General features: G+C 43.5%; 1 protein-coding gene across 5 annotated transcripts in view; it reads right to left on the reverse strand.

Moving 5' to 3' along the window:
- Nucleotides 1-61: 61 nt before the first annotated feature.
- The window catches only part of LOC139614739 (mitogen-activated protein kinase kinase kinase kinase 3-like), a 34,603-nt gene continuing 9,444 nt past the window's right edge, over nucleotides 62-25,220 (reverse strand). The window contains exons 2-34 of one of the 5 annotated variants that reach the window (XM_071472265.1): nucleotides 24,655-24,712; nucleotides 23,374-23,464; nucleotides 23,219-23,283; nucleotides 21,890-21,945; nucleotides 21,763-21,810; nucleotides 21,440-21,482; nucleotides 18,875-18,947; nucleotides 18,492-18,623; nucleotides 17,936-17,998; nucleotides 17,165-17,246; nucleotides 16,553-16,681; nucleotides 9,918-9,987; nucleotides 9,784-9,842; nucleotides 9,215-9,277; nucleotides 7,576-7,649; nucleotides 5,335-5,490; nucleotides 5,149-5,197; nucleotides 4,898-5,054; nucleotides 4,608-4,705; nucleotides 4,007-4,048; nucleotides 3,831-3,915; nucleotides 3,565-3,644; nucleotides 3,275-3,335; nucleotides 3,077-3,194; nucleotides 2,535-2,593; nucleotides 2,098-2,201; nucleotides 1,658-1,829; nucleotides 1,469-1,537; nucleotides 1,258-1,350; nucleotides 957-1,027; nucleotides 825-880; nucleotides 576-710; nucleotides 62-542 (exon numbers count right to left, since the gene is read on the reverse strand). In XM_071472265.1, coding sequence (XP_071328366.1) covers nucleotides 623-710; nucleotides 825-880; nucleotides 957-1,027; nucleotides 1,258-1,350; nucleotides 1,469-1,537; nucleotides 1,658-1,829; nucleotides 2,098-2,201; nucleotides 2,535-2,593; nucleotides 3,077-3,194; nucleotides 3,275-3,335; nucleotides 3,565-3,644; nucleotides 3,831-3,915; nucleotides 4,007-4,048; nucleotides 4,608-4,705; nucleotides 4,898-5,054; nucleotides 5,149-5,197; nucleotides 5,335-5,490; nucleotides 7,576-7,649; nucleotides 9,215-9,277; nucleotides 9,784-9,842; nucleotides 9,918-9,987; nucleotides 16,553-16,681; nucleotides 17,165-17,246; nucleotides 17,936-17,998; nucleotides 18,492-18,623; nucleotides 18,875-18,947; nucleotides 21,440-21,482; nucleotides 21,763-21,810; nucleotides 21,890-21,945; nucleotides 23,219-23,283; nucleotides 23,374-23,464; nucleotides 24,655-24,712 — 2,664 coding nt within the window. In that variant the 3' untranslated portion in view covers nucleotides 62-542; nucleotides 576-622. Of the gene's footprint in view, nucleotides 711-824; nucleotides 881-956; nucleotides 1,028-1,257; nucleotides 1,351-1,468; nucleotides 1,538-1,657; nucleotides 1,830-2,097; nucleotides 2,202-2,534; nucleotides 2,594-3,076; nucleotides 3,195-3,274; nucleotides 3,336-3,564; nucleotides 3,645-3,830; nucleotides 3,916-4,006; nucleotides 4,049-4,607; nucleotides 4,706-4,897; nucleotides 5,055-5,148; nucleotides 5,198-5,334; nucleotides 5,491-7,575; nucleotides 7,650-9,214; nucleotides 9,278-9,783; nucleotides 9,843-9,917; nucleotides 9,988-16,552; nucleotides 16,682-17,164; nucleotides 17,247-17,935; nucleotides 17,999-18,491; nucleotides 18,624-18,874; nucleotides 18,948-21,439; nucleotides 21,483-21,762; nucleotides 21,811-21,889; nucleotides 23,284-23,373; nucleotides 23,465-24,654; nucleotides 24,713-25,220 lie in introns of those variants that run through there. The other 4 variants (XM_071472266.1, XM_071472268.1, XM_071472267.1 and 1 more) reach the window with 4 other exon arrangements.

Below are 25,220 nucleotides of genomic sequence, written 5' to 3' on the forward strand. Positions count from 1 at the left end.
CCAGTGTGTTTACATCAAGTACTTTGTACTGATGTTCATTAACAAATAAACAGATAAATAATTGAACAGAGTATAAAAAACTTTATTTTACAGTATTTACAGGTCTGAATAAAAGTAAAGCAGCTTTAATATTCAGATGTAGACAGTTACTGTCAAACACAAGGAGCTGATGTGACTTCCTGAAATGTTACACCTCAAACATCTGACAGTCAGTGATCATAATCATTAATAATTATCTTCAGTGATGAGTAGCAGCAGCTGAAACTGTAGAAATGAAGCTGGACTGAAGACGGACTGATGGACACCTCGTCTGCCTCCTGCTGGACTGAACAACAACATGTCACATGGAACGTGGAAGGCATCATCTCGGTTCTCACAAATTTCATAGATTCTTCAAACCGAATCCACTGCTGGTTTGGTTCTAGATATGTAACGTTAAGGAAGTGGAACAGATTCTGGACCACATTAACACAACACTAGATTCTGGTGCTGATTCTGTTTTAGTCCTGGTTTGATAGTGGTTTGGTTCTGGTTTGATCCTTGTTTGGTCCTTGTTTGGTCCCAGTTTGATCCAGGTTTGGTTCTGGTTTGGTCCTGGCCTGGTCCTGATCTCTTTCGGGTCTCAGTAGCTGTTTTCGTGTCCGGTGAGGATGTACAGGTTACTGTGCTCAGTTGGATTATGTGTCGCTCTGCTCTCCAGAACCACCACCCTGCAGACAGACAGGTGAACAGACAGGTGAGCTGACAGACTGGTGAGGTAACAGGTAAACAGTCAGACAGGTGCGTTGAAAGATAGGTGGGGTGACAGGTGAACAATAAGACACCTGTCCGAGCCCAGGAGGTGGAACATCCTGCTGAGGTCGTTGATCTCCTGAGTGACCTACAGAGAAAAAAACGACAGGATGACACAACAGCAAGGTGGGTAGGCTCCTGCTCACTGATTGGATGGTAATTACCTCATTAGATCTGAAGCTCCGCCCCTGCATGCCGTGTCTCCAGAAGGCCAAAACACTGTCCTGTAAACACACTGAGAAGGAGACGGAGATCAGCACACCTGGAGCAAGGTACAGGTGGTCTCTAGGTGGTCTGAGGGGATTTAAGGTGGTCTGCAGCAGATTTAAGGTGGTCAAACGTAGATTTAAGGTGGTCTGCAGCAGATTTACAGTGGTCAAACGTTGATTTAAGGTGGTCTGCAGCAGATTTAAGGTGGTTAATCATAGATTTAAGGTGGTCTGCAGCAGATTTAAAGTGGTTTACCGATTGATTCAATCTGGAAGTTGAAGGTGAGCTCAGCAGACAGCTTCTTGCTGGACTTCAGCTTCCCCTGGAGATTCACAATCTTTATGCAACCTGCAGGAAGTCCAAGTATGACTCACACTGTTAAATCCTTCAAAATAAAACTTGAATTAAAATAATCAAATGTTCTTTCTATTCAATTTAAAAAAAACATATGGTTCCATGAACTTACGGTCTAGACAGACCAGGACGGTGTCTCTCTCCAGCTGAGTCACATGGATCACACAAGTCTGAGGGTTTTCTGCAATGAGGCAACACTTTCAGACCAATACAGTGCATCAGTAGCACTGGAGGTGCACCTGAGCCAAGGAGTGAGAACCTGAGTCAAGGAAAGGTGTACCTGAGTGAGGAGGTAGTGTACCTGAGTTGGGGGGGGCCGGACAGGGTGAGTTGGGGTCCAGGGTCTGGAATCTGAGGGGTTGGTTGGGTTTGGTTCCTCTGTTGAGGCCAACGCAGATCAGAGGGTACGGCTGCTCCAGGACAACCAGCAGCTCCAACACCTCTAAAGGACATGGTGGCTGGAAGTCCATGTTCTGGTGAGGGCAGACTCAGGTAAGAACACACCTGATTAAATCTTTTACAGGAAGTCAAGCTGGCAGTGGAATCTCATTTAGAAGGCTACCACCAGGACCCAGTTCAGGTCTGGGTCAGATGTGTCCTTTTGCTCCTCAAAGAGAATCTGAGGACCTCAAGCCCAATGGGATGTGATCTGGTTTGCCTCAGGAAGTTATCCAGGAGGATCCTCAGGTGAACGTACCCATAGCAAAGCACTGACAACCACATGGGTGTTTTCTGTCTTACCTTCACCAGCATGAACTTCTGCATCGGCTCCACCCACTCCAGTAGGACTACACCCGTTTGGAAGGCACCTCCCAGGTACTTTTGACCTGTGTAGGGGTTCTTAACTGTGAGGGGGGGGGGGGGGGGGGGTGTCAAAGGTCATCACAGGTGTCACTAAACCACTGTCCTTATTTCTGACACAAACCTGGGCTGAAATCTCCACCCTACGCTCACCTGAGACATCACCTGTCTACAAACATGCAGTGAGATAAAGGACATTCCTAAACCCTTACCTGCAGAACAGGTGAGCTAAGTTCTCACCTGGCCTGTGAGGAATCTGTCCTTTACCTGTGTCAGACTGATCCTGACACTGAGATGAGACAGGTCCAAAGACGAGCTGAGAGAGCAACACCTTAAATTGTGATGAGTGTGGTGCATGATGGGAAACAGTGACTCACCAACACAGCATTTCAGGCAGCCTTTAGTGTCAGGGATCTTGTTAGAGATGGAAAACTTCCTGGAGGCAAGGACAGACAGGAGGAGACACTGTGAGTCTGAGTCTGAAGCAGAGACCAGACTGGTCTGGTCCAGTGACATCATCATCTCAAGGTCCTGTTACTGACCAAATGCCTGTTCCTGCAGGACCAAGGATTTGAACCAGCAGCTCACTGTCCATGACTCCATGTCTCAGTGTCCCTGCTGGCTGCAGGTTCTCAGTCCTCTGACAAGGTCTACAACCACACTCAGACCCATCAGAGCTGTGACTAACGACTGTCACATGACAGCAGGTGGACTGATGAGCCACATGTGACCTGAGGGACTCTCCAGGTGAGACTGACCCTACAGGTGTTAAACAGCTGGAAACAGTCCAGCTGCCTCTGCAGGTCTGGACAGGAACACTAAAGAATGTGGCCTGTCCTCTGACAGCGGGCCGCCGCAGAGCAAAGTGAACAGACTACACGTGTTACATGTTTTTAGCGTGTTTGTTGGGTGGACTGACCGGGGAAGGATGCGGTCCGGGAGGCGATGGGTTGGGATGGAGACCGGCAGCTTCTGTTTCTGTCGAGCCTGTTCGAACAGACCAAGCAGACTGTGGCAGTACAGGTGAGAGGCTTTACCTGCAGATGAGACTCAGGGTTCAGTGTGTTCACAGAGGAACACAACAGTGTGTCAGTTAACTTGTGTTTGTGCAACTGACCTGAGATGGAGATCAGAGTGTTGTTCATCACATAAACCCAGGTACACCTGCGAGGAAACAACTGCAGACACAAAAGGCTCAGTGACTGATCTGAGTTCAGGTCACAGACAAAATCCTGAGAACTGGAGGCTGCAGTAGAACCATCAGAGTCAACAGAACATTTAACAGAACGTATAGGAGAACGTCTGTTTCAGAGACATGTTTCCAACAGAAACACACAAGATCACAAATCAATTCAGCCTGGATAAACTAATCCAGGGTCGGGGGGGTCAGGGGGATCAGGATCTCACCTGCTTCATACAGTTCTCATGCAGCTCGTTCAGGTTCAGGGTGTAAATTCCCTCCTCAGCTCCAAAGATCAGATACTGGTCTGAAAACAGAAACATACACTACTGACACACAAACACTCTTGTCTCTGTCCCGACTGTGAAAAAGACAAAATAACTAAAAAATAAAAACCTCAGATTCTATTTTTTGCTTTAATTATTCAAACATAGTGAATAATGAATAAAATGAGAAGCACAGAGGTCAGATATCAGAGGTCAGAGGTCAGTACCTCTGGTGTCAGGGTTGATCCAGGAGGCAGCAGAGTGAATCTTCAGGGGACAGCCATTAAAAACTTTCGAGAAACAAGCTCCCATCTGAAACACAGGTGAGACAGGTGTGTGTGTGTGTGTGTGTGTGTGTGTGTGTGTGTGTGTGTGTGTGTGTGTGTGTGTACTGAGGACTTACATGGACTTTAGGAGTAGGTGGGAGTCCGTTACTGACTGGTTTCTGATGGAGAAACAGTATCACAGTCATTACATACTCAACACTAGAGCCAGAACCACCAGGTACAACAACACTGTCTGAACTTCAGGTGGATGACATCATGATAGATGTCACTTTACATCCCTGAACTGATGAACTTGTCATTGTGATGTTGTGACGTTTTAATTACAATTAAATATCATAATATAGCATGTAATATATACAATAAAAATAACTTTAATCTCTTCCTGTATCAGCTGCCTGAAACAGAGCCGATCCCTCCTGGTTTGGATGTCTTAGACCTGGTCTGACTGACCCCCTTTCAGCCTTTTCATGGTTCTCTCAGTCACATTAATACCAGTTTTAAAAAACTCAGTTTTAATATTTACAGTAAATTTACAGATTTTCAGATCAGTGTTAGGTTTCTTGTTAATTCCATCAAAGAACGTGTTAATACAGAGAACCTTTACAAGAAATTTCTTCAGTCTTTTCACATTCATTAGTCTTTAACATCAAAGAGTATTTAATACCAGTTTAATTTTATTTAAAGAAGAGAGTGAAGATCAACCACAGTTTGTCTTACTGGAGGATCTCTCCTGTCTTTATCTCTCCTGTCAGCAGGAGGCGCTGCAGGCTGACAATCAGAGGGCGGGGGGGCAGTAACTACAGAGGAAGAGAGACCTTATATCAGAGAGAGAGAGAGTTTATATCAGACATTACAATATCTACATATATGAATATATAAATATATTTGTAGTCTTGGGATTATACTTGTTGTAAAACTGGACTGGACTCTGATGTAACCTGAACCACATGGGTCCAGCAGGTTCTAAAGGTTCCCGAGGGTTCTGTGGATCAGACTGTGGAACTTACCCAGGCTACTGAGTCTCTGAGGAGGCAGTTTGGGGGGTGGAGGTCTGGGGGGGCCCTGGGTGGCAGATAGAATTGAGCTTTGTGAAAGAGGATGACGCTTTACGGTACCCTGGTCCAGGTGGCCATGGTGACCATCATCTGGAGGAAGGGGTCCATTCTGGGAGGGCGTAGATATATTAGCTTGGTTCTGGGAAACAGAAATGATCCAAACACAGATGGAAAGATGGACTGATCCAGGTAACAGGACACACCTGAGTGGGAGGAGCTTCAGGAGGAGGGCTGGGCAACAAGTCTTTTACACTGAAAGAGAGAGAAGGGAATTTCCCGTGAATCCCACCTGAATTGAACTGAACCACCCGCCAATCAAGTGCTCTGGACACACCCACAAAATCTGTATCACACCTGTGCAGGTGTTTCAGTGTTTTCATCACACTCACTCCTGCATTTCACTGTCATTGTTGTCATGGTGATGTGCAGCATCAGCGAGTCCTGACTGGTTTTCTTCATCCCCTCCTTCCACACAGCTCTCATCACCCTCAGCCTCATCCTCATCCTCACCTGCAGCCTCACTATCCAGGTGAGTCTCAACACCCCTGGAAGGAAAATATTATCACCTGAATGTTGAGGAAACACACCTGTGATAAAAAAAACAACTCCAAACTCACTGTTCAGGAATAACTAAGTTTACACTGTTTATCGCATGTATTTATCACCTGTATGATGTCACAATACGGCTCTGTGATGTGATGGCGTTGATACTGCTTCATTGATTCTGCTCCTGTTTCCTGCTCCGCTTTGTGTTTGTGTCCTGATGTTAGTGTTTGATGTTTGCTCTGTCACAGGAAGTCACTTTTTATAGAGATGATGTCATTTTCAATCATGTGTTGGTGCAACACGACTCACTGATGTAAATAATCCAGGTAACACAGGTGATGTGGTCGAGCTGCCTCAGCTCGTTCTGCTGCTGTTTTTAAAACCCATTTAACACACTTACACTGAGCAGCCTGTCAGTTTACCTGCTGTCCCCACCCGCCTGCTGTCCCCACCCACCTGCTGCCTCCACCTGCCTGCTCTCTGCTCAGTTTATTTCAAAGCGTTTGAAACAGGTTTTGTGTGAACTGAAGCTTCAGAGCTGAACCACAGTGTGACCCTCAGTGAGGAGGTCAAAGGTCAGCACATTCAGACAGTAGAAGAAGAAAACATGGTGGCGCCCTGAGCTCAGTGGAAATGTCAGCTGTCCATTTAAAACCATCCAGCTCTGGATTTTTTCACCGTTAGCAAATATTCCAAAGTGCTCAGATGCAGCATCTTTAAATTTTCATCAGCAGCAGCGCTGCTCTGCATTCACCCCCCCAACCTCCACCCCTCCACCCCCTCCACCCCCTCCACCTCCTCTGAGAGCAGTGATAAATTATTCAGGTGGAGCTGAGGTCGACGCTCAAACACACTGATGGAGGACAGACACACTGCGGCTCTCTACACACACTCAGCTTCTTCTTTATATCATATTTAAATCATCTGGAGACATAAACAACAAGTCTGTCGATAAGCTCATTGGTCGCTTTATTAGGAACACCTCTTCAGTCTAACATAGTGTGTTCGGGTGTGTTTGGACATGACAACCTCTCACCTACACATTGAGCTACACATTCACCTTCCACACACAGTAACTGGAAACCATCAGGTACAACAGGTTCACATTTTCATTGATCAGATCCAAGAGCTCACATTACAAACCCCCTCCCACAGCTCAGCACTTTATTTTATACTTGTGTGAGTAGCAGCTGTTATTGTCTTCAGTTGTCTCATTGTGTTTTTATTGTGTATCCTAGAAATTATGTTTCTATACAACTGAGGAAATGTATCATATATTTACAAATATATTGATCCTGAATGTATCAGTCAAAGTATCTGACCTCACAGAACGACCTCCATCTGCAGAGACTACAGCTTCACTCAACTGGTTCATGGTTCTTTTCAGACTCTCATGGCTCCTGGTCCAGGTCTGAGATCTTGGTCTGGTTCACAACCTGTTTATTTACATTTTACTTAAACCTGCTTCTTTACTGACCTGAACCAGAGACCTGCCGATGTGAACCTGTTCTCTGGTGTCACAGTCCTGGTCTTTGTTCATTAAACATGTGACCTGTTTATAAACATGTCAAGTAATTTGTTTGCTTGGTTATTTTATCTCAGGTGTTTGTTTATTATGAAGTTTGGTTTTTAATTCTCTCCTGTGGGAGAAATAAGGATAACTCTGAACCTTGAACCTTGATGCTTAGTTCCTCACAACCAACACTGGCTGGACATTGGTCCAGAGGATTTAGTTCTGGTCGTACTGAAAAGAAAACACTTTAGTTTGTGATGTGATTTAGGTGAGACTGAGGACAGAGGGCTTTGGTTTCATTAGTATTTATTTAGTTATTTAGTGAAATGTCCTGATGAGGAGAGTGTCATTTCAATAGAGGGGCATGATCTAAACAGTTTAGCAGCCAAATTCATGTAAAAGATGCAGGGGGAAAATTTACCGGACTTTCAGTCTGAACTCACTTTTAGACTCAGGTCATAAATTATTAGAAGCTGTTTGGGAGCAGTGAGTGAGACCTGAACCCAACGGTCACAGAGGAGGGAGCTTCAACTCCTGCTCTTTTCTTTGGTTTGTGAATTCCAGTTCTCACCTGTTTCCACTGAGGATGGATCCTGATCCTGATCCTGATCCTGCAGCAGCATCTTCATCCTCCATCTGCAGCTCCTGCAGGAGACACCACACAGGAGACAGGGTTAGTTTGGTTTGGGGGGCGTTGGGGGATGTGGCGGTGGTGTGTGCGTATGGGGTGGTGGGGTTGTCAGATGATCTCCACATGACTTATTATTTTCATTTTCCTGAGCTGTGCTAACTAACCAACAAATGATCACTACTTATCTGCTCCTCCTCCTCCCCCTCCTCCTCTGATAACAGGAGTAGGAGTTTTCAGCAGGAGGATATGCGCAGACAGCTGATTGCTTTGCTGAGCATTGGCACTGAATCAGTAACTTCCACCTGAAACTCCCAGAGGACTACACTCTACTGCTGTTTCTACTGTGTATTGACATGTTGACTGTGTGTTGACTGTGTGTTGACATGTTGACTGTGTGTTCACAGTGTGTTCACGGTGTGTTCACGGTGTGTTCACGGTGTGTTCACGGTGTGTTCACGGTGTGTTCACGTGTTGACTGTGTGTTAACTGTGTGTTGACTGTGTGTTGACATGTCCACTGTGTGTTGACTGTGTGTTGACGATGTTGACATGTTGACGTGTTGACTGTGTGTTGACATGTTGACTGTGTGTTGACTGTGTGTTGACGATGTTGACATGTTGACGTGTTGACTGTGTGTTGACATGTTGACTGTGTGTTGACTGTGTGTTGACATGTTGACTGTGTGTTGACTGTGTGTTGACATGTTGACTGTGTGTTGACTGTGTGTTGACTGTGTTCACAGTGTGTTGACGTGTTGACATGTTGACTGTGTGTTGACTGTGTGTTGACTGTGCGTTGACAAGTTGACTGTGTGTTCACGTTGTGTTGACTGTGTGTTGACTGTGTGTTCACGGTGTGTTGACATGTTGACGTGTTGACGTGTTGACGTGTTGACTGTGTTGACATGTTGATGTGTTGACTGTGTGTTGACGTGTTGACATGTTGACTGTTGGTTGACTGTGTGTTGACGTGTTGACTGTGTGTTGACATGTTGACTGTGTGTTGACGGTGACGTGTTGACTGTGTGTTGACATGTTGACATGTTGACTGTGTGTTTACGGTGTGTTCACGTTGTGTTGACTGTGTTGACTGTGTGTTCACGGTGTGTTGACTGTGTTGACTGTGTGTTGATGTGTTGACATGTTGACTGTGTGTTGACTGTGTGTTCACAGTGCGTTGACATGTTGACTGTGTGTTGACGTGTTGACTGTGTTGATTGTGTTGACTGTGTGTTGACTGTGTGTTCACGGTGTGTTGACGTGTTGACTGTGTGTTGACGTGTTGACTGTGTGTTGACGTGTTGACTGTGTTGACATGTTGACTGTGTGTTGACGTGTTGACATGCTGACATGTTGACTGTGTGTTGACGTGTTGACTGTGTGTTGACATGTTGACTGTGTGTTTTCCTATCAAATATTAACAATTAAATAACATTAAAAACTAAAAAGTGGTTCAGCTGTAATAACCGACGGACCGCTAGCCTGCGGGTCACTGCTAACAGGTGTAAGGACAAGTTGATATGATGGTTAGCTTGTTATCATTATCTGTGACTGTATCAGTAAGAAGTGTATACTCATACCAGATGTGATCTTGCGGTGTAGTACAGCTCCTCCTCACAGTCCAGGAAACGATCAGAGTCACACTGAAAAAAAAAAATAGTGAAAATAAAATATTTAAAATCTGATCAAGTATTTTTTCTATATATTTTAAGTTTTATATTATTCTGTTTATCTGCTGTGTGTGTGCCTCTTCATGATAATGATGATTATTATTAATTAATAATAATAATAATAATAATGTCTACTCATTCTATTCAAACTGTTTTTATTTTCCTTTGTTGTATTTTTACATCATTATCATCATTATCATTATTATGATTATTATTATTACTATTACAGGTTCAATTCAATTCAATTCAATTTTATTTGTATAGCACCAAATCATAATATACATTATCTCAAGGCTCTTTACAGGGTCAGGTCCAGACCTTACTTTGTTACAGAGAAAAACCCAACAGTTCCCACAAAGAGCAGCGCTTGGCAACAGGGGGGAGGAAAAACTCCCTTTTAACAGGAAGAAACCTCCAACAGAACCGGGCTCAGGGTGGGGGGGTCTGCCTTGACCGGTTGGGTGTGTGTGTGTGCGTGCCTCTTCATGATGAGCTTCAGTCTCCTTCCTCAAAGGAGGATCAAACTTCATCTGATTGACTGAAAGACAGACAAGTTTCATCATCATCATCATCATCATCATCATCATCATCATCATCAGACAGGTAAACTCACAGTTGATCTCTGACAGTGTTTTTCCTTCTCGAGTGTTTCCAGACAGGATCCTCTGAGGGACAGAGACGACCTGCAGACAGACAGAGAGACAGACAGTTATCCAATCTGAACATGTCGTCGTGTCTCTGTCTTGATTTTCTCCATCATGTAAAGGTTCTCTGTTTTTCTGGACTGATGCTTCTCTAATGTTTAAATGAGTCCACGTTTGGTTTGTTGTTGTGTTTCATGATTCACAGTCACATTATTCAACAACAAACACAACAATCCTCACACAAAAGCAGAGAAGAAGAAGACTGAACTTGGACCAATTTTCAGGTGGTTCATGAAGAAGAAAATCAATGCAACATCTTTAGGGTAAAAAAAAAATCAGCTTTACTGAGAAAGTAAAGTTACTGAAAGTAAAGAAAACTTTGTTCACAATAAACCTCCACAGTGAACCTGTTCTGAAACCTCAGCGGTGTTTGTGTTGCACATTAGAAACCAACAGATGATTTATTCAGCAGAGACTTGTCCTCAAGAGGACTTGAGCAGAGGACATTTCATTTTAAACAGGAGACAGACATGGAGACTGACAGGTACAATGTCCTTCAGTCAGCTGATGGTCACAGCCACACACACACACACACACACACACACACACACACACACACACACACACACAGTGACCACATTGAGACTCTGCAGGTTCTCAGTGTTAATAAGTCAGCTGACAAGACACTGGCCACAACTCAGCTCATCTTCCTCATCATCCTCCTCGTCATCAGAGTTTCAGCTCTGAACTATTTCTACTCTCTATGCTGAGTTCATCCTTGAATTCTCTGACCTGTGATCAGTTTCTTTTGAATCCCTGACACCTTTAAAATCCATCAGTGATGAGTTGATCACTGTAAGAGAGCAACTCTGTTTTTAATCCTTTTTTTTCTTATTTAAAATGAAACAGCAGCCGTCATAGTTTCCTTTGAGTGACTCTTAAACATCTTTCTTCCATCAGAGTTTCATCAGAGTTTCATCAGATGCAGGATTTCACATTAAAGGGACAGTCTGCACTGCAGGACGACTTCCTGCTGCTCACACAGGCTCATTTCTAATGTTTTAATGACACAAGAATATCACAGGGTTTGTTCCCTGTGTTATATCAGTCAGAGTGGCCCTCTCAGAATGTCTTCAATAAATTTAACTACACTGTTTTACTTGTGAACTTAAGCACAATATAAGGACAGTATGAGAATATTATGAGGATAGTATGAAGACATTATGAGAACATTATGACAACAGTATAAGAACAGTATGAGAACATTATGAGGGCAGTATGAGAACAGTATGAGGACAGTATGAGAACATTATGAGAACAGTATGAGAACAGTATGAGAACATTATGAGAACAGTATGAGAACAGCATGAGAACATTATGAGGGCAGTATGAGAACAGTATGAGGACATTATGAGAACATTATGAGAACAGCATGAGAACATTATGAGGACAGTATGAGAACAGTATAAGAACAGTATAAGAACAGTATGAGGACATTATGAGAACATTATGGGAACAGTATGAGGACAGTATGAGAACATTTTGAGGACAGTATGAGGACAGTAAAAGAACAGTATGAGAACAGTATGAGGACATTATGAGAACAGTATGAGAACAGCATGAGAACATTTTGAGGACAGTATGAGGACAATATAAGAACAGTATGAGGACATTATGAGGACAGTATGAGAACATTACGAGAACAGTATGAGGACATTATGAGAACAGTATGAGAACATTTTGAGGACAGTATGAGGACAGTATGAGAACAGGTCCTCCAGGCCAAACAAACTTCAAACCAAAAAAACAAACTTCAAACCAAAAACAAACAAACAAAAACAAACCAAAGTCAGAGTTAGACTTAAGCACAGTACAACACAGTATGAGAATATTATGAGAATAGTATGAAGACATTATGAGAACATTATGAGAACAGTATAAGAACAGTATGAGAACATTATGAGGGCAGTATGAGAACAGTATGAGGACAGTATGAGAACATTATGAGAACAGTATGAGAACATTATGAGAACAGTATGAGAACAGCATGAGAACATTATGAGGGCAGTATGAGAACAGTATGAGGACATTATGAGAACATTATGAGAACAGTATGAGAACATTATGAGAACAATATGAGAACAGCATGAGAACATTATGAGGGCAGTATGAGAACAGTATGAGGACAGTATGAGAACAGTATAAGAACAGTATGAGAACAGTATGAGGACATTATGAGAACATTATGAGAACAGTATGAGGACAGTATGAGAACATTTTGAGGACAGTATGAGGACAGTAAAAGAACAGTATGAGAACAGTATGAGGACATTATGAGAACAGTATGAGAACAGCATGAGAACATTTTGAGGACAGTATGAGGACAATATAAGAACAGTATGAGGACATTATGAGGACAGTATGAGGACATTACGAGAACAGCATGAGAACATTATGAGGACAGTATGAGAACAGTATAAGAACAGTATAAGAACAGTATGAGGACATTATGAGAACATTATGGGAACAGTATGAGGACAGTATGAGAACATTTTGAGGACAGTATGAGGACAGTAAAAGAACAGTATGAGAACAGTATGAGGACATTATGAGAACAGTATGAGAACAGCATGAGAACATTTTGAGGACAGTATGAGGACAATATAAGAACAGTATGAGGACATTATGAGGACAGTATGAGAACATTACGAGAACAGTATGAGGACATTATGAGAACAGTATGAGGACAGTATGAGAACATTTTGAGGACAGTATGAGGACAGTAAAAGAACAGTATGAGAACAGTATGAGGACATTATGAGAACAGTATGAGAACAGCATGAGAACATTTTGAGGACAGTATGAGGACAATATAAGAACAGTATGAGGACATTATGAGGACAGTATGAGGACATTACGAGAACAGCATGAGAACATTATGAGGACAGTATGAGAACAGTATAAGAACAGTATAAGAACAGTATGAGGACATTATGAGAACATTATGGGAACAGTATGAGGACAGTATGAGAACATTTTGAGGACAGTATGAGGACAGTAAAAGAACAGTATGAGAACAGTATGAGGACATTATGAGAACAGTATGAGAACAGCATGAGAACATTTTGAGGACAGTATGAGGACAATATAAGAACAGTATGAGGACATTATGAGGACAGTATGAGAACATTACGAGAACAGTATGAGGACATTATGAGAACAGTATGAGAACATTTTGAGGACAGTATGAGGACAGTATGAGAACAGGTCCTCCAGGCCAAACAAACTTCAAACCAAAAAAACAAACTTCAAACCAAAAACAAACAAACAAAAACAAACCAAAGTCAGAGTTAGACTTAAGCACAGTACAACACAGTATGAGAATATTATGAGAATAGTATGAAGACATTATGAGAACATTATGAGAACAGTATAAGAACAGTATGAGAACATTATGAGGGCAGTATGAGAACAGTATGAGGACAGTATGAGAACATTATGAGAACAGTATGAGAACATTATGAGAACAGTATGAGAACAGCATGAGAACATTATGAGGGCAGTATGAGAACAGTATGAGGACATTATGAGAACATTATGAGAACAGTATGAGAACATTATGAGAACAATATGAGAACAGCATGAGAACATTATGAGGGCAGTATGAGAACAGTATGAGGACAGTATGAGAACAGTATAAGAACAGTATGAGAACAGTATGAGGACATTATGAGAACATTATGAGAACAGTATGAGGACAGTATGAGAACATTTTGAGGACAGTATGAGGACAGTAAAAGAACAGTATGAGAACAGTATGAGGACATTATGAGAACAGTATGAGAACAGCATGAGAACATTTTGAGGACAGTATGAGGACAATATAAGAACAGTATGAGGACATTATGAGGACAGTATGAGGACATTACGAGAACAGTATGAGGACATTATGAGGACAGTATGAGAACAGTATGAGAACATTTTGAGGACAGTAAAAGAACAGTATGAGAACAGTATGAGGACATTATGAGAACAGTATGAGAACAGCATGAGAACATTTTGAGGACAGTATGAGGACAATATAAGAACAGTATGAGGACATTATGAGGACAGTATGAGAACATTACGAGAACAGTATGAGGACATTATGAGAACAGTATGAGAACATTTTGAGGACAGTATGAGGACAGTATGAGAACAGGTCCTCCAGGCCAAACAAACTTCAAACCAAAAAAACAAACTTCAAACCAAAAACAAACAAACAAAAACAAACCAAAGTCAGAGTTAGGGTTAGCAGTGAAGCCACATAAACGTCAGTCATAATAAATATAATGGCTAACTAACCATTGTATCTAGATCTATATCTTGATTGATAATTTTTAATTAATCAATGAATATCACTGCCCATTAAGTTATAGGAGCACTCAGTGTTGATTTCTAATCATTTCTAAATTTAGATCAAATCATTCATGTTTGACGCCATGATTCTCCTTCATTGATTAACTCATCAATCAATTTGAACAGAACAGCAGTTACCTGAGCAGGTGAAGTTACTTAACGGTCACATGACACATGGAGGACCTCAGCATGTGAACACAACATGACCGAACACGGTAGAATGTGACAGAACATGATAGAACTGCACATGATGATCCGACTTGACCTAAGCCTCACCCTGTCACGACTTCTGATGATGATGATGATGATGATGATCACCAGGCTACAGTCTTCCTCCTCCTGATGTGACAGTTGACTGTCTCACATTTTCTTATTGCTGCTTATTGTTTTCTAACAGACAGATTAGAGAAGCACTCCACAAGTTCACCACATAATGACCAGTTTACTGGTCATTATGTGGTGAACCCCCCCTCCTCCTGTGCCACGAGGAGGCACAGGAGGAGGGGTCCTCCTCACTGAAAACACTGTCTGTGGCTCTGGGTGGAGCTACCTTAAGTCAAGCCATATGACACTAGGGTTTTGGGGGTAGGGAAGGGCAGGGAGGACTTCACCGCCTGCTAGCGGTGGGGTCCCCAAGCCCTGACCGCTCCTCCAATTTTAAGGCGCTATAGTCACCCACACACCCAACTCACTCATGCACTCATACGCATACCCACACATACACACTTTGCACCCACATCAGACGCAGGATGGGGAGAGGATGGCTTGATGGGCCCCCGTCTATCTGTCCCTGGTGCCGTGTGGACTGTGCGGGGAGCCTGCCATGTGGGGGAAGAAGATCCATTGCGGGGATGTCGCGGGTGGCCCTGGTGGGGATGGACGGCCTTCTCTTGTGGGTGGCGGGCTGGGTGGGGGTTTGGGGCTCCGGCGGGTAATCCAGGCATTTCCGGGATGCTCTGGGCCCTGCCGACGAATTTGGGGGATTGGGTTTGGGGCTGGGTGGGGGGGCCTGCTGTTTTCTATCCCCCCGGGCTTGGCTTCCCGGCGGGGGGTGGGGACTCCGTCTGCCCTCCTTCCCCCATTTGTCCTGCAGGGCCACTGGGGCCGGAATACCGGGCCGCCGCAGTGGGCTGGGGTCTTTCCCGCTGGGTGGGCAGGGGCTGGGGGGTTGGGACCTCTCCGGTGCGTGGTGGGCACTCCGCCGGGGGTGTGGGCGGGCCTTCAGTTGCTGGGGCCATTTGGCTCTAGGTCCAGCTTGCGCTGGGGTTGGTGGTCACGGGCTGGCTCTGGGGCTTCCTGCCCGCTGTCCCTCTGCGGGCCTCCTTGCGCTGGGGGCTGTTGCCTCTGTACTCCCTTGCGGGCTCCTCCTTGGGTTGGGCACGTGGCTGCCAGGGGGGCATGCTGCCGCGGGTCCTTGGGCTCTGGGGGTGGCTGGGAGTCTCGGTGGCCTGATTTCTGGCCACCTGTGCCTTTGGTCTGGGGGGGCGGTGTTACTGCAGCCCCCACATCAATTACCCCCCACATCCAATGACAAATCTCTACACACTTGCATACACACATGAACACATACACATACATACACACACACCTACCCCTTCCCTCATACACACACACAGACAGATTCACACACACACACACACACACACACACACACACACACATATACACATATACACATCTAAGCATCTAATGGTTAAGGACTATAGAGTGACCATAAATGTGGATATTGTTAGCTATTGTTATTGTTACTGTGGTTGTTTTTCTTTGTTGTGTTGTTGTTGTTGTTTTCCCCGTCTCCCCACTCCCATTTTCCTTTTCCCCATACTCTCTCTGTTTTCCTCTTCCTGTCCACTCTCATTCCTGATGCGGTCCGGTTGTCTTAATAGAGTTAAAATATGCAATAGGAGGAGTCTCCCACACTCCTCTTTCGCAGAGTAAATCTGCCCCAACAACACAAGGCATCCAGACCACTCATACTGCTTGGGACAGGACAAAAAAAAAAAAAATAATAAAAATAAATAAATAAATAATGAGATACTAACCAGGTGCATTATGGGAAATGTAGGACGCAGTGTTTCTGAACTGAGCCAACAGCTTATCTAGATTCACCTGATCACCAGTTTAACCTTGAGGAACTCTGAGGATTAACTGAGACAAAGGAAGAACCACAAATATCTGCTTGCGTCTTTTAGCTCCGCCCCTTTACCTCTGTGTCAGTTTCGTCACCGTCCTGGTGGTTTAGGTGGTCCTGACAGGACGTCTGGTCTGGGTTACTGACTTTATCCAGCAGCTCAATGACCAGAGTCCGACTGAGAGGCTGAGAGACAAACGGGTGCTGGAAGGGACAAAAAAAACTCTTTAACCTGCAGCCTCCATAAAGACCGAGTCAACAGGTAAGACACAGGTGGACCTGAACACCGCAGCTTTAATGAGACTAATCAAGCATGATGGTTTTAGAAACATTTTCTGAGCCTGAAATTCTGGACTAACAAAAACCACCACACCTGGAGATACAAGGTTTTCACAACATATTCATATAGAGGTGGTCAGAGACGTCACAAGAACTGAAAAGTACCGCAAATGTTGTAGGCACTGGCCATGTGATTCTTCCAGGACTGACGAGAGCAGGACAACAACACTACAACTGTTCTAATCTGACAACAAACTGGAGAAGAAGAAGAAGAAGACAGACACAGTAACCAGGGCTGGTGTATGGAGATGTTTAGTGTTTGGTACAAATCACTCTGTTTGCTGCGAATAAGAAAATGCCTTTGCCATTATCATCGTTATCTTCGTCACCGTGGTCCAATGTTATTACCTGCAGCAGTTTGTCAGCAGCAGGTCGTTTCTTTGGGTTCTTGGTCAGAGCAGTTTTTACAAACTGGTGAAGGTTTGTGGTCCTGCAGAGACACAGACTGAGTATTAAAAATCTCCCTGTGGAAATTCCAAAACCTCTAAAACACGTGTTGTATCTCTTCTTAAACACATTAGTGAGGTTGTGCTGTTTAACGACATGAACATGGAGACTAAAATACCAGACTGATGTGTGTTAGGATGAGATGATAATCAGTACTATAATGTATGAATACCACATACATCACATTCTGAACTGTGATGCTAATTTTAATTAATGTGAACACAACCAACAAGGGACACCAGGGGGAGCTGCTCCTATGGGACAGTGTACAGTGAGCATAGATACATGCTGGGAAATACACATTTATCATGATGGAAGGCAGAGAGAAGAAAATTTAAGTATTTTACAATTTTTACCAAAAATGTAAGTGTAAGTTCAAGTATCAGCAGTGATGTACAGTGATTTATTGAATCAGCAGTGATGTACAGTGATTTATTGAATCAGCAGTGATGTACAGTGTTTACTGTGTTTCTGGGATTTAATGTTGGAGTTCGTCTAAAATCATCAAACTGCTCTCACAGCTTCTCGGTCTTTAGCTCCAGCTGACGTTCAAAGAGAAACTTGTGTCTCTTTATTAACATTAACAGCACCTGACATTAATAATTCAGCAACTTGTTGATTGGATTCATAAATGTTTCATCACTGTCTCTATGCAGATAGACAGATACTCACCACCTCAGCTTGTCTTTCAGCTTTGGAGGCTGAAAGTTACTCTTGGTCATCAGCAGCAGAGCTCTGACAGCAACAGAAATAAATAATCAGTCGTCATCTTAACGAGGAGCTCATTAAAATGTCTGAAGTGATGATTTGACTCCTCCCTAAACCTTGTTAGTGGAGTCCTCCTGTCTGCAGTCAGCTGTTACCCAGCAGTCCTTTCTGCTGCAGAGTACATGTATGATATTATAATTCTGTTCACGTGGAGCTGTGGTTGTGTTTCTCTACAGTTCTCAACTTGTTCATTGTGGTTATTTTACTGCTGCTTCTGTTTGTTTCTTTTTCTCTTTTTCTTTTTTCCTCCACTAATCATTTTTTCTTTGTGGACATTTTCCTCTAAAGCCCTGAGGACAGACAGAGGGGGGGCAGTACTTGGGGGTGGGAGGTTTCTGCTGCAGAATGAATCTGGGACCAATCAGACACCTCCTGATGGGACTCACGACGGAGAAAAATACTTATACAAACACACACACACACACACACACACACACACACACACACACACACACAGTACCTCATGGGGTGGAGGTCGAACATGGGTGGCTGCAGCTCTGCCAGTTCGATGGCGGTGATGCCGACGGCCCAGATGTCACATAGCTGGTTGTATCCACCCTTCCTCTCCACTGCTGCCACCTCCGGAGCCATCCTGAAATAACACACACACCTGAGCTCAGAGTCAGCCAATCACAGAGCCCAACAGACTGTCAATCATCAAAAAACAAGCCCTAACAATCACTGACTGAAGAAACAGCAGGACACTCCATCCTGTGACTCTTAAGACTGACAAGAGGGAAAAGACAAAATGGCAGCTGATGAAGCTGCGGGCCGCTGTCATAACCATGGAGACGACTGACAGGAGCAGGAGGAGGAGAACGAGGAGGAGGAAGAGGGTCGTACCAGTATGGCGTCCCGATGAAGGATTTCCTCTTAGCAATGGTCATGGTGATCTGAGCCGACACACCAAAGTCCGCTGGCAACACACAGAGTTCATCCAGAGGTCAGAGGTCAAATCAGTTTAATGTTCTCTGTATAACAGGAGGTCAGTGGCTCCACAGCTGATCTAACAGCTACAGACAAACACACTCTGAGGCTCCAGTTTTACAGGTAAAACCACAGAGAGGCTGCATTGCTGGGTCAAGTGATGTCACTGTGAGGACTTCCTGCTCAAACACTGATGTAGAACGGGGGACTGACTGCAGCAGGAAATGTCTGAGAGAAGCAGGACAGATGCAGACGGCAGCGCTGTCCGTCCTGACTCTTCACGTATGAAACAAGAAGCTGTGATTTTTATTTATTAAAGATGTTTGGACAGATGTTTTAACAGCCTTCAACTTCAGGCTGTTAAAACATCTGTCCAAACATCTTTTAAATCATCTGTCCAAAACATCTGTCCAAACATCTGTTAGAACATCAGGTTCTTTTTAATCAGATGAACTTCACAACACTTCACAAGTAAATGGAAACTGTAAACTGTAAACGACCCTCTGTGTCAGTGTCAGACAGTCGGCACACAGAGAGGACTGATGGGTAATTTCAAATCAATAAACCCAGTGGAGGAGAGCATGATGGACCAGTGTAGTATATCATAGTATCCACTAAGTTCATTAGGAACAGCAGCTCATACTCCAGTTTATGTTCAGACTGATGAACTGTGTTATGTTGACAGGTGTTCCTATTATTTTGTCCACCTCATTTATATAAATGAAAGCAGACTAAACAACAGAAACACCTGTGTGTGACGTACTGCCGTTTAACAATGACCCACAGTGAACCAACACCTGAAACTGAACTTCAGAACCTCCACAGAGGAGGATTCATTGATTCACTAACTCATTGATTCATTGATTCATTGATTAGACTAAGTTTTAGCTCGGTAAATAAACTGAGTGCGCAGTGGAATTGGATGACTCCAGAGATTTTAGTCTCCATGTGGATCATGGTTCTGAAAATTCACACCAGCCTAAAAAATAAGGGATTGACTCCACAGGAAATTATTGGACAAGTCATTGAGAATAAGTTGAGCTTTAATAAATGGAAGGTTTCTAGTTATTTCAATTCATTTTTACAATAGTTTGGTTGCTAAATTACTGATTGTTCTTTTCAAAGACTAAAATGTTTGCACAGGGTCGGGAGGTGTCGGTCTACATCACCCACGAACAAAGCAACAGGCTCAGATCTTATTCAGACAGATTTCTGAGGCACAGTGTGATTTCTTATCAGTTATCAATCAGTGTGAAATTAATCAATAAAAACAGCCAGCTTTTCTTGGGAGAAAAAAGGTGGAGAAAATGGTCTTTTTACATAGCTGAAGAGAGAGAGTTGGTATAACTATTTAATGTACATCATTTTGCTTTGAATATGTTAAACCCTTCCTATGATTACTATTATTATTTGGTGTACAAGTTGTCCACCCCATGACCTCATGTTGGTTCCTTCTCACCTTTTCTTTCTAGTTTCTCTTTCCTTCTTAAGTTGTACAATGTGAAAATGTTTAAGTTTCAAAAAAAGAAAAACAGTCAGCTCTAAGGTTGAGGAGGATTTACTGACTGTACTGAAACAGTGTGTTGTAGTGAATCATGATGTATTATTGTTAAAGCTACAGTGTCTGGGTTTTAGACATCCTGCCCTTCTTACGTCACAGTAGGAACTCTCTGTGATGGTCACACAGTTTTATCAGAACCTCAGGAATTCACGTGAGGTTCCACAAGGTTCTATTTAGAGCCTCTTTTATCAGCAGCAGTGAAATATGATGATGAAGATTCTGTGTTACAGGTGTGTGTGAACAATGTCAGGGAGACTGAGCAGCTCATAAATCAGAAGCTCTCATTAAATCTGAGTCAGTTCTGTGTGGAACAATGAAGACGCTGCTGAGAACATTCTCAGATGAGGATGAGGATGACAGTGCAGACACTGATTGAGACTCTTGTTGGTTGTGTTCTTGTTGTGTTCTTGTTGTTTGTGTTCCAGTTGTGTTCTTGTTGGTTCTTGTGGGTTGTGTTATTGTTGTGTTCTTGTTGGTTCTTGTTGGTTGTGTTTTTGTTGTGTTCTTGTTGGTTCTTGTTGGTTGTGTTCTTGTTGTGTTCTTGTTGGTTGTGTTCTTGTTTTGTTATAGTTGGTTGTGTCCTTGTGTTCTAGTTGTGTTCTTGTTGGTTGTGTTCTTCTTCTGTTCTTGTTGGTTGTGTTCTTGTTTTCTTGTTGTGTTCTAGTTGGTTGTGTTCTTGTGGTGTTCTTGTTGTGTTCTTGTTTGTGTTCTTGCTTGTGTTTTGGTTTTCAAGATTGTGTTTTTGTGTAAACTGTAGAAGTGAAAACCTTTCGCCAGGGGGCCGGATTTGACCCCCAGACCTTCAGACTGATGACATCATACATGTGATGCAGTCAGCAGGTGACATCACTGATAAGCCCCGCCCCTCTACCTGTTGGAGGGGCGTTCAGTGGGAGTGACCTACATGCCAGGTGACTCACCCAGTTTGATGTGTCCATTATCCGTCAGCAGGATGTTCGCTCCCTGCAGACACAACACACACCATCAGCAGTTGCTGGAGCCCTGCTCCCTCAAGGTGAGTAATCCAAACAACTGAACATGTAACTGTGACGTCTTCAAAAACTTTATTGACAGTTTTTATTTATTCACAAAGACAAAAGTCAAACTGATCAAATGAATGAAACTCAAATTGAAAACACAAAATGTGAAATTAAGATCTAATCATGTGGCATCGATACGTCATCACACACTCTTCAGCTGATTGGTTCACACTGTAAATCATCATTAACACACTGCAGCTCACCTTGATGTCTCTGTGCATCTTTCCTTTACTGTGCAAGTAGAAGAGACCCTGAGGACACACAGGACAAGGTGAGCTGCAATCTGATTGGACAGAAGCTGGAGAGTCTAAGAGTCTGATTGGACAATACCTGCAGAGTTTCCCGGAGGACGTAGGCGATCTGAGACTCCGTCAGTGGACCAGTAACTGAAAGACAAAAAGACTGAGCAGTCTACCTGCAGGGAAGGGGCGGGGCTCTAAAACTACCACACCTCTGAGAGATGATGATACAGTTATTTTTGTTTGGTTACGATGTGTGTGCGTGTGTGTGTGTGATAGAGCTGCAAGACGCTCAGAGTCAAACTGTAGTTTTAATCGTTATCTGTCCACAGGGGGTACGCCTGTGGTCACCCCGGTCCTCTCTCTCTCTGTGGGGGGGTAGAGTGTTATATCAGACCAGCGGGGGGCAGTGTGGAGGTGGGTGGTCCCCCTGGTCACACTCAGAGATGTTACTGAGGCATAATGAGGGTAAGCGGCCTGCATTTAACCACTGGGCCTCATTAACGCTCACGGATGACAACTCAGACACCCCCGGCTCAAACCGTCGGCGGCTAAATGAATCGAGACCTTAACGAGCGGCAAGATGAAGGCAGTGTGGGCGTCACCATGGCAACAGCTGTGGGTGGACAGAGAGCTAAAGATTTAAAGATGGACACATCAGACTGAGCAGAGGTCAGATGTTTGTGTTGAACAGTTCATTAAACTGAGTGAAACTGATGAGCTGCTCACACAGCTGATCAGAAACATGTTAACATGTGACTAGAACATGTGACACACATGGAATCTGCTGACATCATCTCTGGTGCAGCGACGCTCTCTGTCGTCCAGAGCAGAGTGTTGGTTCAGGACCTGTCGTCACATATGTGTGTACATGACGAATACACCTGTGTACACCTGCCTCTGTTTGATTAACCACCTCCTACAGTAACAAACATCCTCCTCTCATCACACCTGATCTGTGTTGTAGTAATGTCATCAGGCCAAATGGTCTCCACAGTTAAAGGTACCCTGTGGAGCTTTTGACCCTGGTCTTGGACCAGTGCCGCTGTAAATGGGTCCCTGTTGTGTTGGTATCACACAGTGATTCATGCCCTGCTGTCAGGACCTTCAGGGGCCAAACATGTAAACATTTAAATCTTATATTTAATCTTGTTCACTATTATTCTCCTCTAATTTAATTTTAGCCTCATTTTCTATCAAGTGAGTTGATGAAGTTTCTGCCAGTTTACCTGCATGTCTCTGGACTGTGGGAGGAAACTGGAGCAGTCAGATAAAGACATACAACCAGTCTGTTGGAGTCAGTAATTGAGAGGATGTAAACAGAAACTCTGTTTCCACAGGGAGCTTTAAGTTGGCACTGTTAGGAAGGATGGACAAAACTACCAAAATAAGAGCATGGTTGTGTGTGTGTGTGTCTCACTGTGGTAAATGTCCTGCAGTGATCCTCCTCCACAGAACTCCATACAGATCCACAACTTCTCCCTACTGCACACACACACACACAGAGCATCAGTGAGTCTGATCAGTCTGTCTGATGTCTTATGGTCCTGATGCTGTTGTCATGGTAACAGTTACCGTAGGTAGCTGCCATAGTACGCCACAATGTTGGAGTGTTTACAGTCCTTCATCATCAGGATCTCCTGCTGCACTACCGCAAAGTCCTCACCTACACACACACACATACAGAGCGTTCAGCACCTGTTCAGACAGATGTGTTTCTGTTATCAGATGAACGTGTTCATCACGTCACAGCTGAGAACAAACGCTCAGGGAAGAAGAGACAGAACAAAGAGTCTTTGTTGTGGATCTTTGCAGCCGGGGGCTTCAGGCCTCATTAAAACCTCCACCGTCCTCCTCCAGCTGATCAGAATAAATATGGAGGATTTATGTAACATCTCATTAAAATGGAAGCTCTGCTGTGAGCTGATGTTAGAGGAGAGGTCTCACTCTGCAGCTGAAAAACAAACTCCATCAGCTGAAGATTTCTTTACTTTGGATAAATAGACAGTTTGTTGGTGCAAATCCTTTTTCCTCACAGTGAAAATCACTTTTAATCCTCATGTCAGTGACTTGCATGTTTTCATATCCATCCAGATTAAAGACAAACACTGGCTTTGACACCTCACATCAGTGAGCTCCTCGACTCTGGAGGAGAAGCTGGAAAACTGTGTGGATGAGAAAAACAGCATGTTTTTAAAATGCCGACCTGTGACTGTCAAAGCATCAATCATCCCTGTTACATTAAGAGGCCAAATTCCTGAGATCTGATTTAATATTTCAGTCCATCTGTTGTCACTGGCATCTCTTCATGTTTCAGTCATTCACTGTTTCTTCTGCACAGAGCTGGGATTTTTTAATTCAGTCATTTCAGTTTGATCAGTCACGCCTTTATTTCTGATCAACTTCAGCTGATTCTATTTTTATCATCCTGCAGAGAAAACAGCGCCAATCAACACTGTCCACCTTAAAACAACTAACTCCTGTCAGTGACCATTCACCTTCAGTCCACCTTAAAACAAGTGACTCCTGTCGGTGACCCCCACCACCCCCCAACCCCACCCCTTGGTTCCAACAAGTTAATGAAAACAGTAAAACACCAGTTTTCTCGTGGATGAACAACTGATCAGTATTCACCAAACATTCTCTCTTTCTTTTTCTCTTATACACACACACACACACACACACACACACAGTAACACTCATACAGTAACACACAGTAACACACACACACACAGTATCACACTCCGTAACACACAGTAACACACAAAGTAACACACACATTAACACGCAGTAACACACACGGACAGTGTGAACTGATGTGAACTGATGCAGTGATCTTGCTGGTTTGATTCCTACCAGGCTCCAGTTTGATGACCTTGATGGCAGCCAGTTCTCCAGCGCTGACGCTCCTTGCCTGACAGAGACAGAGATCATCGGGTTAATCAGCTTTTTTATGTTTGTTGTCATCACCATGATTTAAACATTTGGAAACATTAGCTGCTTTTCATTCAATTAAAGAAAGTACATTAAGACAGAGGTCACACACTGCAGCAGCAGCATCGATCAATTAATGTGTCCTCAGGGATCACACACCTCTGCAGCAGAGTGTGTGTGTATGTGTGTGTTGGCTCAACACATGTCAGTTCATGTCAAAACTGATCAATAAGATGATTATCAATAAGATGTCCTATCACTGAGGCTTCAACAGAGAAACTGTGGAGGTCGAGTTCATTATTATTAGTCTTCACTGCGCCATAATAATATTGATCAGGTACTGATTGGGTATTAATACTCCTGGTGACTAGAAATGTGTCTGTGAAATGTGTTTCAGAATAATCAAACTGATATTACACATTTTATTGATTAGATGACATTGGATTCAATCAGTGATTGGTTACACTAGATTATATTATATTAATGAA

Source organism: Trachinotus anak, unplaced genomic scaffold, assembly GCF_046630095.1.
Source record: "Trachinotus anak isolate AG129_WGS33_773 ecotype Australia unplaced genomic scaffold, CSIRO_AGI_Tana_v1 ptg000036l, whole genome shotgun sequence".
Lineage (NCBI taxonomy): Eukaryota > Metazoa > Chordata > Actinopteri > Carangiformes > Carangidae > Trachinotus > Trachinotus anak.